Source organism: Sapajus apella, unplaced genomic scaffold, assembly GCF_009761245.1.
Source record: "Sapajus apella isolate SASKATOON/1434 unplaced genomic scaffold, GSC_monkey_1.0 scaffold68, whole genome shotgun sequence".
Taxonomy (NCBI): domain Eukaryota; kingdom Metazoa; phylum Chordata; class Mammalia; order Primates; family Cebidae; genus Sapajus; species Sapajus apella.
In genome coordinates, this window is record NW_022437008.1 from 7942862 (window position 1) to 7962738 (window position 19877).

At 42.7% G+C, this 19877-nt stretch overlaps 1 protein-coding gene across 2 annotated transcripts in view; it reads right to left on the bottom strand.

Moving 5' to 3' along the window:
* Nucleotides 1–6817: 6817 nt before the first annotated feature.
* The window catches only part of DPY19L3 (dpy-19 like C-mannosyltransferase 3), an 81876-nt gene continuing 68816 nt past the window's right edge, over nt 6818–19877 (bottom strand). The window contains exons 17-19 of one of the 2 annotated variants that reach the window (XM_032249162.1): nt 16069–16201; nt 13166–13324; nt 6818–11666 (exon numbers count right to left, since the gene is read on the bottom strand). In XM_032249162.1, the coding sequence (XP_032105053.1) occupies nt 11505–11666; nt 13166–13324; nt 16069–16201 (454 nt within the window). In that variant the 3' untranslated portion in view covers nt 6818–11504. The remainder of the gene's footprint in view (nt 11667–13165; nt 13325–16068; nt 16202–19877) is intronic. The other variant, XM_032249163.1, reaches the window with a different exon arrangement.

A 19877-nucleotide genomic window follows, 5' to 3' on the forward strand; every position in this document is an offset into this window, starting at 1 on the left:
CATCAGGGACGATTTGGTTGTAAGGAAGGTGTTCTCGCACGAGCCCAAGTCAGAAAAGTCATTTATCTGAAAGGTAACCAGGAGCTTCAGGAAACCCAGGAACAGCGGGTGAGGCTGAGCCTTCGGACTTACATGTGGGCCCTGGGAGTTCAGAACCCAGGTTTCCTCTGCCTGCCTCCCTGGGGCCACCCAGCCTCTCGTGGTTACTGTTCATGTGTGCTTCGTGGCAGGCTGCAGGCTGGCTTTGTCTTCTTGGTGTGCACACAGCTGCTCTAGCCTCATGACCTCACTATTCAGGTTGCCACTGCAGCCCAGTTAGAATCTCTGAATCACATTTCCAAATTCACAGAGAAGAATCTGATGGTTCACCCTGGTAAGACAGCTGTGGGCAGTTGGCTGTGGGCAAGGGTCATGAATGTGGTCTCAGCCAGCTCTCTAAAAAGAGGATGTGGGCAATGAAGCTGTTACCGAGCTGAAGGGCTGGCTGCTCAGAATCCTCCACTATTTTTCAGTCACATCTGGAAACAAATTCAGCTTCTTTTCAGTGGCATGTGTGGTCTGCCTTCTGCATCCTTCTCCTACTTTCTCCTCTCCCATATGCCACATCTGACAGGTGCACCAAGCTCCTTTCTGCCCAGGGCTTTGTGATACTCAGCAGCCTGGACCCTTCTTCCCTACAATCTCAGTATAGCGTGATTATCCTGGTTGTAGTCATTGAAATCTTAGCCTAGCTATCCTCCAAGAAGGCTTTCTGAGCACCTAAATCCAAGGAGCCACCCACTCATACTCTATCACGGCACTTTATTTCATTTCTCTTAAAACATTTGGAATTTTCTGATATTTTTCTTATCTGTTGTCTGTATCCTCCACTAAATGTAAGCTCAATGAGAATATGGAATGGCTTAGACACTAATATATTCCTAAGGCCTTTGAGGTCTCAACAAATATTAATTGAATAAATCAAATTACTGGGATATCAGATTAAGCCTCACCTAAAGGCCTAAAAAAGTTTAATGTGCTAAAACACTTCCTTTATGTAAGACAACTTGGGTTAGGTTTTCTATAACTTGTGTAAATCAAATATAAAATTCTAAGACCCCCCAACCACCTGAATGGACCCCTCCTTTTGGCCATGGGCATTCCAAAGTTAACCTGAAAAACTAGTTCAGACCATGATGGGAAGTGGGACATGAACCTGCTTCATTATACCCTCCTTACTTTGGGAATTATGGATAGAACAGACTTTTAAGTCTCATAAGAAACATTTACAATCTACTCTCTCTGAAGCCTGCTACCTAGAGGCTTCATCTGCATGATAAAACTTTGGACTCCACACACACTCCCTTATCATAACCCAGACATTCCTTTCTATTGATAACAACTCTTTCAACCAACTGCCAACAGAAAAATCTTTAAATCTACCTGTGACCTGGGAGCCCCCCACCTTGAGTTGTCCTGCCTTTCTGGACTCAACCAATGTACATCTTACATGTATTGATGTCTCATGTCTCCGTAAAGTGTATAAAACTAAGCTGTACCCCGACCACCTTTGGTACATGTCATCAGGACCTCCTGAGGCTGTGCGTAATGGTGCATCCTTAACCTTGGCAAAATAAACTTTCTAAATTAAGACCTGTCTCAAATACTTTTGGTTTACACTTGCAACTGTAAACTTCCTAAATGATACACCCTTGGTTTTCCCTTAGAGGTCATCATAACCACTTCAATTCAATGCAATAATGGGATCTTTTGAATTCATGTTTCTATCATAAGCCTATCCCCATGTCCTATCCTCACCTCTTCCTCTGGCATAGAGTAGGCACTCGGTAAGTTCTCACTGAAGAAACCACTGAGCCACATGATGGCCTAGGAAAGATCGTGTTTGTAATTTTCATAATCTACCAGGCTCTTACAGGTATTCAAAGATTCAGAAACATTTTCTATTAAACAAAAAGGCTGCCCACAAAGACAGCACAGTAACAGTACAGCATGTCCCCTGACAATGGTCTTGTCTATTTGTGCTAAACTATTAATTATCAGTAACCCCCAAAGCACTTTCCTAGCTACAGAGTGAATCTAGTGTGAGATGAGGTGTTGTTAAAAAAAAAAATAATTAACAGTAGTGAGTGCTAAATGAGCAAAACTTATGTAAATAATCTTAATAGAAATGAGAGATAATTGTTCACAGGTGTCATTTCCTGAGAAAAAAACAGGCACCTTTTTTTTTGCAAGAGAAAATGCTAATAGTTTCATTAAATTTATGAGCCTTAATTAGCACACTGTGGTTCTAATTACTGGGTTAGTCCTTAAATCACGTTCCTTCACTCCTTTTTCTTTAAACAGATTCATGCACAATCAGCCCCTTCTACTTCTTTATGAATATGTGCATCTTGGCAGGGCTTTGGCATTTAACTTCAACAACGATAATGTCTCCTCTAAGAACATTCAATCAATCAATCTCTCTTGGTCTTTGTCCATGGCTCTATTTTCCTGTCTCTCTTCCCCACCCATACACAGACACAAACACAAATTTCCTTGTGTTGCAAATATATACCTCGGGAATTACTAAGAAATTGATTTCTCTATAAAACCCTTAATCTCCTCCTCAGCCCCTAAAGTTTTGTTTTGTTGTTGTGTGTGTGTGTGTGTCTGTGTGTGTTTTTCTTTTAAAGACATTTTCTATAGCAAGAATAGTTAACATAAAATTACTAAGGGCTCTTTGATATCTGTCAGACTCACTTGTAACTTTGTTCTTCATGCTTTTCTCTTTCACATTCTAATTTTGAAGTCAACAGTAATAATATTCCTGCAGCTTTCTTCTTATGTACTTACCATGTGCTAGATATTGGGCCTAGTGCCTGAAATGTTATCTTGTTTAACCCACCCCACAACACAATAGGTAGAGTACAATTACACCTCCCTTTACAAAAGACATGAAGCTAAGAATGAGTAGCATGCCCAAAGTCATACAAACCCATTCTCTTTCCTCTCCCTGTGGGACTCCAGTTACACTTGTAGGATGACAATAAAATGTTCCAAAATATATTCTATGTTCTTCCCTTTTCCTTTTCAAATAAAAATGGGGTCTCATTATGTTGCCAGGCTGGTCTCAAAGTCCTGGGGCCCAACTGATCCTCCCGCCTTGGCCTCCCAAAGTGCTGGGATTATACGTGTGAGTCACTACACCCAGTCTTTCCTTTGTTTTTCACCTTCTCCCCAATCTACAATGTTTTAGTCTGGATATTTTCTTCTAACCTATTGTCCAGTTAACCAATTCTCTCTTCAGCTGTGTCTAACTGAACAATGAACACTTAATTCATTGCATTTTTCTAGTATTTCCATTTTGCTTTCAGTTCTTCACCTAAATTCTCCATCTTGCCATATAAAGTCTTAAAAATGATAAGCATATTTTTAAAGTCTATGCTTCAGGCTATAATATTTGATTTGCCTGTGGCTGTTTCTACTTTAATTCAGTCATGTTTTTTGTTTTTGTTGTTGTGAGGCAAGCTCTCACTCTGTCACCCAGGCTGGAGTACAGTGGCATGATCATGGCTCACTGTAGCCTCGATATCCCAGGTTCAGGTGATTCTCACGTCAGCCTCCTGAGTAGCTGGAATTACAGGCATATACCACCACACCTAAGTTTTTGTATTTTTTGTAGACACAGAGTTTCACTTTGTTGCCCAGGCTAGTGTCAAATTCCTGAGCTCAAGTGATCCTCCCGTCTTGACCTCCCAAAGTTCTGGGATGACAGGTGTGAGCCACCACACTTGGCCTCAGTTTTAAAAAATTCTTCCCAATTATTTTTTATTGGGCCCCGCATCGTGTATATAAAAAGTGTAAAGATAATTTAAAGCCATGAATAAGGTTATCATCCTTCATAGCAGATTTACATTTGCTTCTGGCAGGCAATTTGGATAACAGCCTCTACTTCCAGGATAAGGTATAGCCTCTCTAGAGTCTCAGTTGAATGCCTGGGAGATTCACCATGGTCTCTCAGCCTCAGCTGGACTCAAATTCCAATGTCTCCTTGGGATTGTGTAACCTCTGAAACTTCTGATCAGCTCTGCCACTGACCGGATGTTCTCTGCTAAGCCTCTGTGGGCTAGGAACTGACCAAGAACCCAATGGGAAATTCTTAGGTTTTTTTTGTTGCAACTCCCTCCTCTCTGGTGCTCTGCCCCTCCAACCCCCTGCCAAATCCTAGCCACCTTAGCAGCCATCGACTCAAATCTGCCTCCACCAGGAAGCCTGCCATACTGTGCTTGGGCTCTATTTTCCTGTGCCACAGTTTGGAAAACACTCTAAGGGAGAAAGCCTGGGTGACCTTGGGATTCACCTTGTGTGTCTCCTTTCTGTCAAAGTTTACAAAAGCCCTATGTTAACCATTGCCACTCAGTTATCACCAGGCCCTATTCTTTTAATTTTTTTTTTAAGAGACAGGCTTGCTCTGTTGCCCAGGCTGTATTGCAGTGGTGCAATCATAGCTCACCGCCACCTCAAACGCCTAGGCTCAAGGGATCCTCCCACCTTAGCCTCCTGAGTAGCTTGAACTACAGGTGTGTGCCATCACTCGTGGCTAAATTTAAAAAATATATATTTTGCAGAGGCAGGGTCTTGTTACGTTGCCCAGACTAATCTTGAACGCCTGACCTCATGCGATGCTTCTGCCTTGGCCTCCCAAATCACTGGGATTACAGGCATGAGCCACCATGCCCGGCCCAGACCCTGTCCTTTTAAACTGTCTGTGGTAGGAAGAATTCTAAGATGGCCCCAAAGATTCCCACTGCCTGAAGAACATGGCCTGCAAAGCCCCTCCCCTTGAGTGTGGATGAGCCTATGAATATAAATGCCACTTCCGTTTAGGTGATCAGGTGAGGCTATACAGCAAAGGCGAAAGGATTCTGCAGATGTAATTCAGGTCACAAATAAGCTGATTTTGTGTTAACAAAAATGCAAGATTATACTGGGTGGATCTGACTTAATCCAGGTGAAAAACTCTTAAAAGAGGAACTGGAGAAAGAGAGAGGCTTTCTGATGGCCTTGAAGAGGCTAACGGCCATGCTGTGAACCGCCGAGAGAGGGGTGGCCTCTAGGAGCTAATGGCCTCAGTCCCACAAGCATAAGGAATTTAATTTTCCCACCAGCTTGTGTGAACTTGGAAAAGGTCCCCTAACTCCAGATGAGAAAGCAGCCTGGCTGACACCTTACTTGCAGCTTTGTGAGACATGGGAGGACGCAGCTAACCTGTGCTTTGACTCCTGATCCACAAAACCTTGAGATAATAGATGTGTTCAGGCTGCAGTTTGAATTTGTTAGGTGGTAATAGAAAACGGATACATTCTGTGTAGTTTTGGTGTTGGAACTGGACTAGCTTTCCTAAAACTTGAGGCTCTCTCTATTCTGTGGCTGAGACTAAGTGAACGTGGCAGTCATCCCCTCTTTAAAAGTGAGAAAGAATCTGGTGTGTACCCTTTGCGACCTTTGAACCCCATGCCAGAACTTTCATGGGTCTTGTCTATTCAAAGTTTTCAGCTTCTTATGTGGGCCACATTGGCGTTTTCTATTTTGTTAGAAAATCACTCATTTCCTATAGGGTTTTGATTGATTTTTGTTACAGAATCCCATACATTATCCTCATATAATCATTATTCCTGATTCTGGAATTATATTTTTCACATTCCTACTTTTGTATATTTCTGCTGTTTTGTCTCAATCAGGTTGACCCAGTGTTTATCTACTTCATTTTAAAAGAACTGAATTTTGGATTTATCTTTTCTACTATTTGTTGCATTGATTCATTTCAGCCACCTCCTAAATGTTATCTACCTAGTTTCCTGGTCTGCTTCTGGCTCTCATTTCTCTCTTTTCACTATAAAAAATTCCAAGGCTGGGTGTGGTGGCTCACGCCTGTAATCCAAGCACTTTGGAGGCCAAAGCGGGCGGATCACCTGAGGTCGGGAGTTCAAGACCAGCCTGACCAACATGGTGAAACCCTGTCTTTAAAAAAAAAAAAAAAAAATTCCAAACTAGCTTAAACCATATCTTTTGTTAATTTGTTTCATCTAGATGCCCCACAAAATTATTTTGACACAAATCCTAGACATACACTTCTATCTGTAAATATTTCAGTATATATTTTAAAAGGACTTTTAAAAAACTTAAGAAAATATCCATGCCACATATAAGAATTATTGAGATGAGATCTCCCTTGACCAAGGGAACCCCTTCGTGGGTGGGAACTGGAGTGGCTCATTTCACTCAGCCTGCTGCTGGCCAATTCTCGCAAGAGGGAGTATTTGAGCAAGTGAGTGTGGGAATTGGAAGGAATGAAGGCTGGAACTGGCCAGTTGCTCCTCTCTGGCAGGAGGCAGGCTCTGTGCGGGCCCTGCAGCAGCATCCAAGCCCCTGCCCACCTGACACTCGGGTTCTTGTCTGGTGTCCAGAAGAATCAATCAGGCCACATGAATGGACTGAAGGGTAGTGTATGTGGAGGATTTATTGGGTGACGGAAGTGGCTCTCAGTGGGATAGGAGTTGGAAAGGGGACGGTGTGGGAAGAAGGTGATCTTTCCCTGAAGCCACACATCTGAAAGTAGCTGGGTCTATCTGTAGTTTCTGCTGCTTAGCCGCTTGTATTCCCGTTGCTCAGCGGCTTGTGTTGCTCTGCCAGCTGAAGTCTTTTTATGGGCACAGGACAGGGGCATATCAGGCCAAAAAGGCAACATTTGGGCAGGAAAAACAGGGTCAGCTGTTTTCACTTAGGGCCAGGGTTCCAGGCCTAAGGGTGGGGTTTAGCCAGAAGCGCAGCCATTCTCTATCATTACGATAGTTCTTTAATATCATCAATATTCATTCAGACAGTTCTACTAGCACAGAGGGCAAAGACACAGACAAGTTCAAGCTGTTATCCTCCCAGAATCCTCCAGCTAATAAAAGCCAGGCTTTCAGCCTATCTCAGAGAAGAAATATATTTTATATTGTACCTCTCAAACACAAATAGCTATATGTGTCACTGGAACAAATCTTCCACAAAACAGCACTTTTTACCATTGGGCTGTCCTCTTCCTTCCCTCCCTCCCTCCCTCCTTTCCTTTTAAATATTGGTTGTAACCCATGAAATTGACTTCACATTACTCTATAGTTCTATTATCTGCATTCTGAAAAACAATCTTACAGAGCCAACTTCTAAATATTAACAGAAGGGTTTGTGAAATGAGTTTCAGACACCTTATCTGAAAGGAAGGGTAGAGAAAAAAAAAAAACCATTTCATCTGTCAAGTGCCTGGTGTCCATGTCAGCCCATTCCATGTTTAGTTCATTCATATTCCACATCTCTCACTATATTGTTTGTTATTCTTACTTTGCTAGGGACCACCTGTCGGTACAGAATATTTGAGATCTTACCGTTGGGTTTTTTTTTTCAATTTGTCTTTCTGACCATTTTTGCTTGAAATTTCAACGTCCGCTTTGAACATAACAGCTAATACATTTGTTATCTGTACACTCTTACCAAGCATGTGCACTACCTCCCATCTTCTTGAATTACTAAAGGCTCAGAATTTAATCAAGTAGAAACTGTTCTTAAGGTCAAAACAGCATTTATCTCTTCAAGGATAAATTCTGCTGACAGTAGTCATCTCTTTATAAATCTAAACGGTAACCTTGGAATTCAAGTAAAACAAGCAGGTGCCAAACCAAAATCTATGTGAAAAAATAAACACCCTCAACAATAACAGTTACAATTAAGACCCTACATATCCATCTTCAGTGATTTGCTCTATTTAGCAAATATTCAATGCACTTCCACAAGCAGGTTCCTTGAGTTTTGATCTTCAAAGAAAGGCAAGACACTCATCTTATGCAATTTAAAAGAGCTTTACTTAGTATACAATCTCCATACAATTCAGTACAACAAATTATAAAAGCTCTTTGTAAGACTGTACCCAAAGGATGTTAAAAACAGAAAATCATTTGCCACAAGAAAGTAAGACACTCTCTCATCTCAAAAGCATTTTTTCACCAATAGGTAAACACTCTCTTAGTCCAAAAGGTTGCCATGTTTAAAGCGTTTGGGAGCATATTAACTAAAATACAGGGTCTGAGAACACTTTACTGATTTTGCGATTTGAGTTAAATTTTAAAAATCAAATATTTGCATGTTAATTCAGGTAGATTTGGGCCAAAGATGAACTCAAATTTTTACATCTTAGACAAAGTTAATATGAAATCAGATTAGATACTTTAATTCTAGTTCATTGTGAAATAAAGATGCAGATCAGATGATGTATTTACATATTTAAAACCTTTGCCACCTGGCAGGACCCAACCAAAAGCACACACCCAAACACACACCCACACACTCTCTTGTCACGCTGATCTCACAAGGGTGGGGAAAATCACCAACAGGACGACAATGGCCTGGGTAATATCTAATTATGCTCCTGGCTAATACATTTGAAATTAATCCCTATTTTCCAAATGCCTGTAATAAAAGTGATTAGAACCTTCCAACTACATTAAAATCTCTAACAACCATTGTGATCAGTATCAGGAGTTGGCCATTTAATAAAGTAGGTAGGTTAAAGTAGGGAATCACAACCTACACTGTGTGACTGTACATTCATTTGCTAATCTTCTGACATAAAGACATGGTTTTCCTTTGCCTAAGGGTCCAATGACTATAGTTCTACTTCTCACATAAATCACACCAATAACACGATCTGGGTACCTTCTTCTCAGTTTAGAGTCTGTAAAGGTGGGATGAGTACTTAAATAAATCTATGAAGCAATCTAAGCTCAGAAATTTTCTTGATTTGTGTATTTTCCCCAGTATCTTATAATTTACCCCGCCGCACCTAATTTAAAAGCAACTTCTATTGGCAACTCAATCTTTATCACTTCTTACGAAAGCATTCAGCTTAATTTTTGCAGAAAGAGCTCTTTCTTTCACAGCCGTATGTTCTGCATGTATGTAAATACTTAGAACTGAGTTGTGTACTTACAAGAGGAAGTAGAACTTGCACGGAGAAGTCTGGGACGGGCGCACAACTCAAGGGAGGGAGCCAGAGCACTGAGAACACCAGAGAGCAGCCTCCAGCTGTGCCAGGGCGGGTGGCTCATGAGAGTTGGAGACTCCAGGGCCTGGGAGCCACGTAGGCAGAGTCCGTTAAGAGCACTTCTACTGTATTGTACTTGGAGGGTCTTCTGACTGCTAACTCAGAAGCAAAATCAGGTGGGTTTTCCAGCAATAGCAAACAGAGCCATTCTTTGAGGCTCTCACCAATCAGGTCTGAGTGGCAGGGAGCTGCAGCTGTGGGTCTCTTGCTTCGGTCTGGTGGAGAGGCTGTAAGCCAGAGCCAGAAGTCAGATGCTCTTCCTTGCTTTCCTTCTGTGTACTCCAATGAGAAGGTCACATCAGAGAATACTGACGAGTGCTAAAAATATTTATTCATAACATGATTCGTTGAGAGATTTGGTCGTCAGGAAATAAAAACTTCTACTTTACATGGTCACAGTGTCTTGGAAAGAGTGTTAAGTATGGATTCGGTCTTGCAAGTTTTTTTGGCACTTTATATTTTTCACTAAAGACTGAGCACTAAAGGTGCTGGCAATAATGACACCTAAACTATGAAAAAAAATCACTGTATGCCATCATTGTGGTGATCAGCATAAAAATTTAAGTACATGTTTCTTGTATATTGAGACTCCAAATGCCCAAGTGCTTAGATGAATACACACAGGAATATTTAAAATAAATTTAAATATAGCCGTAACAGAGGATTTTAAAACAAAACCACAGTCTAACATATTGTACCTTACATGTGCTTGGTTTCAATTAGAGTAAGGCACTCGCTGAAGGATGTACTGACCCATGCTGTCAGCTACAACAGGTATGCATCATTATTGGCTTAATTAAAGTTTCAGTACTGATTAAAACGTTTTATTATTGTATTATCCTAAACTGCAGTGGTCTCCAATCTTATTAAGGGATACAGAAAAGCTATAATTCAGGAGTTTCAGTTGCATAATTTAACAACCCAGCTACTGTCAATTTTTTATTTAAACAAGTTTTGATAAAAGCTGAGTCTGCTTGTGTCCAACGTGACAGTGTAAAAACTTTTTCGAATGCTGCTTAATAAGTAACAACTGAATATAAAAGCATTTGAAAATGTGATGCAGCCATCTTGATGCCTATGGTAATTTACTTCAATACAAATGCAAGGAGAAATGCTTAAATCATTTCCACCTGGCAAGAACAGGGGAGGAAAGTTAATTCCATTAGCCATCTTGATTTAATTAAATGAATCATATGTTCTTCCTAGCAACTTTTACACATCCTCATCATTAGAAATTAATTATATAAGTAATTATCAAACAAAGTTTGAGCAGGTACATATACTCTTCTTTGTTGTTTACAAATAAGCATGAGTTAGAGGCACTTTTAGTAAGGAAAAGAGTTACACCAGGGCCCTCCCAGTAAGATTGGAGACCACAAGTCAAACTTGGTATGAAAATGCTGTCTGAAATGCTGTCTGAGAAAAATACTGTATTAGTGAACCAGTTAAGATATAACATTTAAAAAATATTCAGACTTTGCAAGGCTCTAGGCTGTAAAAAATACAAAGGCTAAAAACACAAAAAGTTTACAAAATTTTGCAAACCCAAAAAATTGAAATGAGTAAGAAATGAAGCAAAACTGTTACTTGCAGGAGAGGTTAAAGAGTATCAGTAGGTTTTAAAATAGTAACACTAAACTTAATGAATTCTTCTTGGCTACATACATTTCTGCTCCTTTAAGGACTTACAATATGGAACTTGTAACACTTTTCTGTGCCCAGCATTAACACACACACTCACACACACACACACACACACACACACACACAAATACATGACACATACCGCTGAAGTACTCCACATTAAATTTCAGAGTGTAACAAAATGTTTGATACAAAGACCTAACATGATTTTTTTTTGTTAATGTTAAAAGCATGATAATTGGAAAATATATTATAACATTTTAAGGTAAAACAGGACTCTAAACAGCTTTTTAAAAAGTTACCAGTTGGTCTTCACCAGGGGAATCATTAAACAAGTCAAGCATCCCGTCTAGCTGATTCAATCATAGCTGTCCTAAGTCACCTGAAAATTAAAAGTATTTCAAATCCTGAGCAGGTGCTCATCTTCCAACGTGATATGTGCCTATCCAGGTATCCACAGAATACACATCATTCTTTCCAACAACATCATTCTAGGTCACTCTTAGAAAGCTGTGAACATTTAGGCTAAAGAACATTAATGAGAAAGACATACGACAAAAAAGACTTCTGCTTGTAGAAGATGCTTTCAAAGATGGCAACGCTTGTGTAAACATCTGTAGAACTTACTCATATCACAGCTTGAAGTCTCGGGCTACCTACTTACATAGGAAATGTCATCTACCGAGTTTCATCATGATGCAGTTTCACTGTATCAAAAATAGACACTGGGCAGAAATCTGCGCTACTTGTTTCTGGACAGCTTGTAAACGTGGAAGGTTTTGTTCTGGAACACTCTGGTGAAGTGGGCCATGTAGGGAGGCAGGTTTCTTTTGATCTCTTCACAGAAGCGAGGGTGGTCTGCAGGTTTCAAATCAGGATCATTCTCTCCTGGGCCATCCATCATCTAAAACCAAAACAAACCCAAATACAATTTGGGGGGGAAATCATACTTACAAAAGACAGTAGGAGCAGGAATAGGTACTGGGTCCAAGAATGACCTGTGAGTGAAATTAAATTATATTATTTCAGTGTCCATGGGCACTTGGAGATCATCTGGCCCATCCTTTTCCCCCTTCAGAAGTGCAGACCAACGCTGAGAAGGGGAGTGCGGTGTCACACGATAATCCCATTAATGGGAAAGCCAGAACTAGAACTCAGATCTGCTTGTTCTTAGGAACATACTATAGCATCTCTCTCACAGAAATGAAACACAGAGAACTACTGTGATCAGGGAAATCTTCCTAACTCATCAGAAAAAGTCACACTTAGGCCAGGCATGCTGGCTCATGCCTGCAACCCCAGCACTTTGGCAGGCTCAGGCAGAATTGCTTGGGTCAGGGGTTTGAGACCCATCTGAGCAACACAGCCAGGTCCCATCTTTACAAAAAATCAACAAAATTAGCTGGGTATGGTGGGGTATGCCTGTGGTCCCAGGTACTTGGGAGGCTGAAGTGGGAGGATCACTTGAGCCTGGGAGGCTAAGACTGCAGTAAGCCAAGATCACACCACTGTACTCCAGTCTGAGTAACAGAGATCCTGTCTCCAAAAATAAATAAATAACCTGAAAAAGTCACACTTAAATCAAAATTTAAATGCACATCTTTGGTCTGTACCACTTCTGAACTCAAGAGAGTTATGAACTACTATTCTCCTTGGACAAAAATCTGAATCTCAAATTCTGTAAAGATTTTTTTTTTTTTTTTTCAAATTTAGGCTAGGTTTGTCACTTTGTCCAATTTGTAAACAAATATCTATTGGTTTTCATACCATTAATTACAGCACACATCACACCTCTAAAGGCTGAAAATCTGTTTGCTCTGATGAGACCTGGCATAGCTCCAAGAACACTCTCCTGAGAAGGGAGAAGGGAGAAGCGGCTTGCTGCCTTTCCGCTCTGGAGTGCAACTTGGCCTCTGAAAACCAGCCTGTGGAAACGCACCAGTGGACACAGGACACTCAGTGGGAGAGAGCAGAGGGGCAGGGGGAATCCACCACCAAGGCTGGAGGGCAGGAGGGCCCCCCCGTCCCCGCCATGCAGCGGCTGGCCAATATGAAGCGCTGGAGCTGTGGGATTAAAGGCTGAGGTTTTGTTTTTAACAGCAAAATCCTTAACAGACACATTTGATGCAGAGCTCCATCATATAAACGAGCTGAAGAACGAGCTGCTCTCTTTGGTGTGACACAGGGGACCCGGGGCTCCCCTCTCACCTCTCCCTTGCCCCACCTTGGTGACAGTCACTTAAGTGCCAAGAGAGGGGTTCTGCAGGAAGCAAGAGAAAAAGAGAACACTTGATTCGTAGTGTAAGTCTCCTAGACATGGATATAAAGATGCACATTCTTAGGATTCAAATCAGAGTCCCACCCCTCCAGGAGACCCTGCACAGGGGGAGGCAGCATGCTCACGTGGCCATTGGCAATGTCCAGCAGGTCCCGGAGTCGGCAGCCCCGGCGATGCCTCCGCTCGTAGCAGATGCTGTCTTCCAGGATTACGTAGTCGGTGCCGAAGGACCTTAGGAGGGCATGCACTTCCTCTGGTGCCCTCTTGGCATATATCTGATAAACCTTCAAAAGGAGATAAAAATACAATGTGGCAGATGCCACTCGACTGCCAGGGAGTTAACTAAGGAATGTGATGTAACCTCCCACAGGGTTGAGTCCAAGACCTAACAGCCAAGGCGCGCTCCCCTCCAGCCCAGGCCACAGTGCACTCCCTCATCTGCAGGCCGAGAGTATGTGTGTGGGAATCCCCAGAACACTGTGAGTGCTCAAGCCCTGGGGAGACAGTGCGCCAGGGTGAACACATCTGGATTCAGAATATATTACTTCAAGTTAGGAACATATTCATCAGTAGACACCAATTCCAAGACTGCTGTCTCAAGGCAAATGACAGGGCTGAGCAAATAGGACACAGTCTCCACCTTTAAAAAAAAAAAGGACCTCCAGACTAACGTGGCCCATTAAGGGTGATGATGGGACAGTCTGGGGGGCACACGTCCCAGTAAGGTGGAGCCCCAGCTTCTGATACTGGCAGGTGGGGAGAGGGATCCCTGGAGGGTCCCTGCTCCTAGGCTGCAGTAGTACAGGCTGCTCTACCGCTGCTACCCCGCATCTCAGCTGAGAGACCCCACTGCTCCTCTTCCTCTCTTCCATCCTGGGGGCGAGAGACACTTGCAGCACACCGTGGGCAACACCACAGGAGGCCCCCTTCCTGTTCACACCAGTGCCACACATCCTCAGGGGATGGATGCAAACTGAGCGTCCTAGATTCTGGGGCTGGAATGGAAACAGGTTGTGTGAGGTGTTGTATGTGGGGGCTGATAAGAGAGGCACTGCCTCTTTTGTTGCGCCCTGATTCTGAGTGCTAGGTTTCTGATTTGGGGCTTGGGCTTGAGGGCCTAATTCGATGCATCCATATGGATGGGTGAAATGGTAGGGAGGGAGGATGCTGTGACTGTGACAACTGTGTTCTCCTGCAGTCCAGCACAAGGTCTCAGACGGAAGGCATTCCAAGGATTCCAGGGTCACTACTGGAGAGCTGGAGGACCTTCAGGACGTCAGTGTTTGGGGCCTAACCCTTGTGTTGACACAAGAAAGGAGATGCCCAGGAGGACATTCTGTGCACTCGACCTGTCTTTTCTGTAGTCTCCAGTCCAAGCAGTAGAGGCCACCCCCTCATGAACCTGGTGTCTGGAAAGCCAAGGAGCCCCTTTCTCGCATCCTCCTAGTTAATTTGAAACCATCTGGAACACTTGAGCCCATCAAAAAATTCCTAAGCAGGAATTTTTAGCAGGAGTCTAAGTTCAAATGATTCTTATACAAATCAGGATATTTAGTAAAAATCATCTGTTTTTAGGTTAGTCGAATCTCACCTCAAAACAAGACTTTTTCAACAACTTTTCAAATTCCAACAAGAAAAAGTGACATTAGGAAACGTTTATGAGTTTGAAACTTGATTGGTGAGGATGAAGGGACACAGGCACCCTCCTGCACTGCTGACTTGAATGTAAACGAACACGATCCGTACAGAAGGGACTTGATAACATCTCTCACTCTATATTACAGATGCCAACAACCCTGACCTAGCACTTCCACATCCAAGAATCTGCTGTACAGACAGACACTGTGCCTGGAAAGAGTGTCATGCAGACAAGTTTATCTGCAGCATTGTTCACATAATCACCAAAGTCAGGGAAATGGTCGAAATGGATAAATAAAATATGCCACATCCACATAAAATATTAAGCAGCTTTAAAAATAACAAGGAAGCTGTTAATATACTGAATATACAATGATTTCCAAAATATACTGTGCCAAAGCAGAATGTAGAATGTCACTTCTTTTGTAAAAACGGAGAAAAGAATACTGCCCTCCCCCTGATATTTGTATATGCATAAAATACCTGCGGAAGGAGAAACAAGAAACTGCTAACATTATCTGCCCTCTAGGAGGGGAACTAAGAACTACAATGGTGGGAGAGAGGCTTTTCACCATATTCCCAAAAGGGAAATACATACAAAAATATGTTCTGAATTTTGAACTATGAGACTATATTATTATCTATTAAAAAACAAAAACCCCAGACTTCAGAATGGTCCGTAAGAAATGTGACCAGCATGCCTCAACTCCTTTTCCGTCCCCTGCCTAATCCAAAAGCTTTGCTCCCAAATGCTCTCTTCTGTACATTTCAAGGCATGTGTCTTCTCAGTTCTTCCCCTGGGAGGACCTGTGGCCTAACGACATGTCCTCAGTGGAGGTGGGCAGGCAGAGGTCCCGAACCGGGAGATGCAAGCTCTGCGCACTTACGTTCTGACTTCCCCTCTGATATGGTTTGGCTGTGCCCCCACACAAATCTCATCTTGAATTCGCACATGTTGTGGTAGGGACCTGGTAGGAGGTAACTAAATCATAGGGGCAGGTCTTTCCTGTGCTGTTCACATGGTAGTGAATAAATCTCACAAGATCTTATGGTTTTACAAGGGGGAGTTTCCCTGCACAAGCTCCCTTTGCCTGCTGCTATCCATGTCATATGCTGCTATCCATATCCAAGACATGACTTGCTCTTCCTTGCCTTCCACCATGATTGTGAGGCCTCCCCAGCCATGTGGAACTGTAAGTTCATTCAACCTCTCTTTCTTCTGTAAATTGCCCAGTTCAGGTATGCCTTTATCAGAAGCGTGAAAACAGACTAACACACCCCCAACCTAATGCTGGAGGGTGTAGTTTTCAACCCCATCGTTACCATACGTAGGGACACACAGATTATGGCTGGCCCACAAGAAGTGAGGGGAGGCACAGGCGACCCTCACCGCTCTGGTCCGCTCTCTCAGGCTGCTATCTTCGTAGTGCGGGTGGTTGGTTAGGGTCCTTCCTGTGCACAGCTTGACTCCAGCCAGCAACTGCATGCTCCCAGCAAACACAGCCTTTCTTGGAGTGTTAGAGCTGAAAGATTTGAGAGTCTGAATTAAGGATCCACTGGTAAGAGGTTCTTAAAGACAACAAAGAAGCCAATATCACTCTTTCAGAAGAATCCAGCTATGTTACAAAGTGTTACGAGTCAGAAAAAAAAACCACAAGAGTTTGCTTGGGTTTTGATTTGTACTCAAGTTATTGAGTGCAGACATAATTGCGGTTTTTGCCGAAAGTAACAGCAAAAACCACAATTACTTTTGCACAAGCCCATTATTTTTTATAGCAACATTTTGTATCTGTTTTTGACTGTTCACCAGAATAATGGTGGGGAAGGTTCCTACTGCTTTGCTAGGTTTACTTTGATAAGGAATTGTCTTAGAAGGCAGGGAATGCAGCTCGAGTCCAGGCTTCTAGGCCAAGACCCACAATCCACTCCTGCTGTTGTTCCAGAGGGGCAGAGTCTAACAGAAAGAACCTAAAAGCTGCTTTGCATCTTGAACTTAACAAAAGGGCTACCTAGAGCAACATGTAACAAGTCATCAAGCCAGAAACTGCAGGTGATCACGAGTCAGTTCCAAGGGTTTTTGCTTAAAAAAGCAGTAAGGAAAAAAAAAAATCACAGATACCACCATAAATTAAAACAGAATTAACAAAAAAACATGGAAACAAGATTCTAAAATAGCCAATATCTTTTTACTCAATATGGGGGATACACAATACTTCTAATGTGAAAACACAAATATTTTACACATACCTTTTCTTTAGTCCTGATTATGACTAACTCTATGCAGTTTAAGGAACACAGGGCACCCTAGCATTAAGGCACAAACTCGCTTTCCCGTTCCCATCATGCTACAATTCTCTGCCTCCCAGGTATGTGAGGGGCAGGGACTAAGGACCAAGAAAAGACTCTCAGAATACAAGGAAAGCATTTTTCCTTTTTCCTCCCTGGAAAAAAATGAATCACAGTAGTTGATTTAACTCTTTTCCCTTTTATTTTATTATTATTTTTTGAGGGGGGAAACCTAAGAGTCACTTGCAAGCTGTCAAGAAGTTAATTTCTCAGGAGGCCCTAACAGCTCTCTCTTCTAGGGATTCTCCCCAGTGCAGAATTTCCCACAGAGGCCCACTGAGGACACTGCAGGATGCATTTATCCTTCTTGTGTTGAGAGGAGCCCGTGCTTGTTGGACTGAACTAAAATGAGGAAGATAGTTGTGAGGAGTTTATTTAAAATCATTAAAATTCAACATCCTCTGCAGAAAAAGCCATGGCAGGCTGTTCTCCATGGTTTTGGAGCAGGGCACGCAACTAGCTCTAGTGCTGCGGTTTCTAAGAGAAGCCTCATCATATTCATACATCCCACCAGGATGTTTTATTTATTCCAACTCAGTGCTAAGACTCCAGCGTGAATGCCATCCAACAGAGGCCTTGGATGTCTACGAGCAAGACATCCTACAATTCAAGTTGTGACATTTACAAATAGTTTACTTTTGAAAAATTCAAGATTTTCTTTCTAACAATGACACTCTCATTCACTTGCATTCCAATAAGTGTTCTTAAGTGAGGAAAAAAAGTGGCTGGAATGACAATGAGCATACATAATGACACATAATCTGCATCCCCTTGCCCATGCCAGAGTCTAGAATGCAGATTCCAATAGGAAAAAAAGTTTCACATGAGCTTGGCTGCACTTGAGAGCTTGTCATTCTGACAGACCCAGGAACACAAGAACAAATAGATGTTAGCTCTGTCCCTGTACCAACAATTTACTGGCAATCTCTCACACTCTGTCACACGTGGTCAGAGAAATAGGACGGTTTCAGTGAAAACGCAAAGGTGCACAGAAGTCCTTAGTGAAAGGTTTTCCTGAAATTCAGCTTAATTCAGTTAACACTAAACACTTACTCTGGGCCTTGTGTACTGTGCTACCCTCACTTAGAGTGTAATTGCTAACAGAAACAAGTACGAACAAATACTAATTTTAAAAAGTGCCACCATTTTTCCAAGCCAGGCTTCTTTCCTTTTGAATACTCTCAACAGGCATAAGCCATTCCACAGCAATCAACGATACAGTAACTTGACACATCCATGCCAAAAACTGGCTGTTTTTGGTCCTCTGAACTAGACAGATTTAGGATGCAGAAGAAACACGAGTCTGGTTTCCACGCCTGGCAGAGCAGGAGGTGGAGGCGAGAGCTATCAGGGGCGAATGATCCTGGTTTGTAGTCTCACTGCCTGAACAGTGCCAAGCTGGCCTTCTACACAAAAGACAAACCCGGCAGCTGAGCTTACAACATCCATTCCAATCACAAGACTGCCTCGCCATCACCGTTTTGAATGTATAATAGGAATCTCTGCAGCTTCAGCACCACAAAGATGCACAAAGCTGTGTGTACATGCATTTTATAATTACGGCAGAGATAAGATGACAGGCCCTGTTATCTAGTCACAGCTAATGACCAAGGTTTCAGCTTGCCTCCTGGACTATAATCATAGCCCTTGGATGAATCACAGAGTTCACAAAAGCTGAAATGCTTAAAGTCCTCAACTGCCCTCCAGGGACTTATAAAATTATTCTTTATTCAAAAAACATTGCTGGGGGTCTACTATGTGCTGGGTTGGCAAACATGATATGACAACCTGTCTTCAAGAAGCTTACTTAGGCCAGGCATGGTGGTTCATGTCTGTAATCCCAGCACTTTGAGAGGCCAAGGTGGGCAGATCACTTGAGGTCAGGAGTTCGAGACCAGCCTGGCCGACATGGTGTAACCTGTCTCTACTAAAAATACAAAACATAGCTGGGCATGGTGGTCGGCACCTGTAATGCCAGCTACTCGGGAGCCTGAGGAGGGAGAATTGCTTGAACCTGGGAGGCAGGAGCTGCAGTGAGCTGAGATTGCATCACTGCACTCCAGCCTGGGCAACAGGGCAAATCTCCATCTAAAAAAAAAAAGCTTACTTAACAGCTCCCATTACAGACAAACACTTCAATAAACCAGTGCTGGAGTTAGTCTATCACAGAGTTACTAATGCTTACTGCAGGCCTTCCGCTAAGCTGGAAATGAAACAGCCACTGAAGATGCTCTCTCCTGGGCAGGTTCTAAGAGCTCTTGGGTGGCTCCCACCCCCAACCCCTAGCAGGTGCAGCCCCAAGGCAGCAGCAGGGCCATCCCAGCTGAGTGAGTGACACATGGCTGCTCAGGGGAATCAGGGAAAAAAACCGAATAAGGCACATTCAGTTGTGACTGTCTTAATGTCTGGCTTTATTAGCAAAGTCAGAAAGTTTAAAAGAAGTGTAATCTATTTAATGTGTTAGTGCCACAATCCTCTGGATTGTTAACATACTCTTTCACTGAGGACTTGGCTTTATTTTAAAGCAGTGACATACACATATCCTCATGCCTATAAAATGAATTAAAAATAATACTTCTGGCCGGGCGCCTGTAATCCCAACACTTTGGGAGGCTGAGGTGGGTGGACTGCCTGGGGCGGGTGGATTGCCTGAGGTCAGGAGTTGAAGAGCAGCTTGGCCAATGCGTTGAAACCTCCTTTACCAAAAATACAAAAATTAGCCGGGTGTGGTGGTGGCTGCCTGAAGTCCCAGCTACCTGGGAGACTGAGGCAGGAGAATCGCTTGAACCCAGAAGGTGAAGGTTGCAGTGAGCCGAGATCACGCCACTATACTCCAGCCAGGGCGACGGAGTG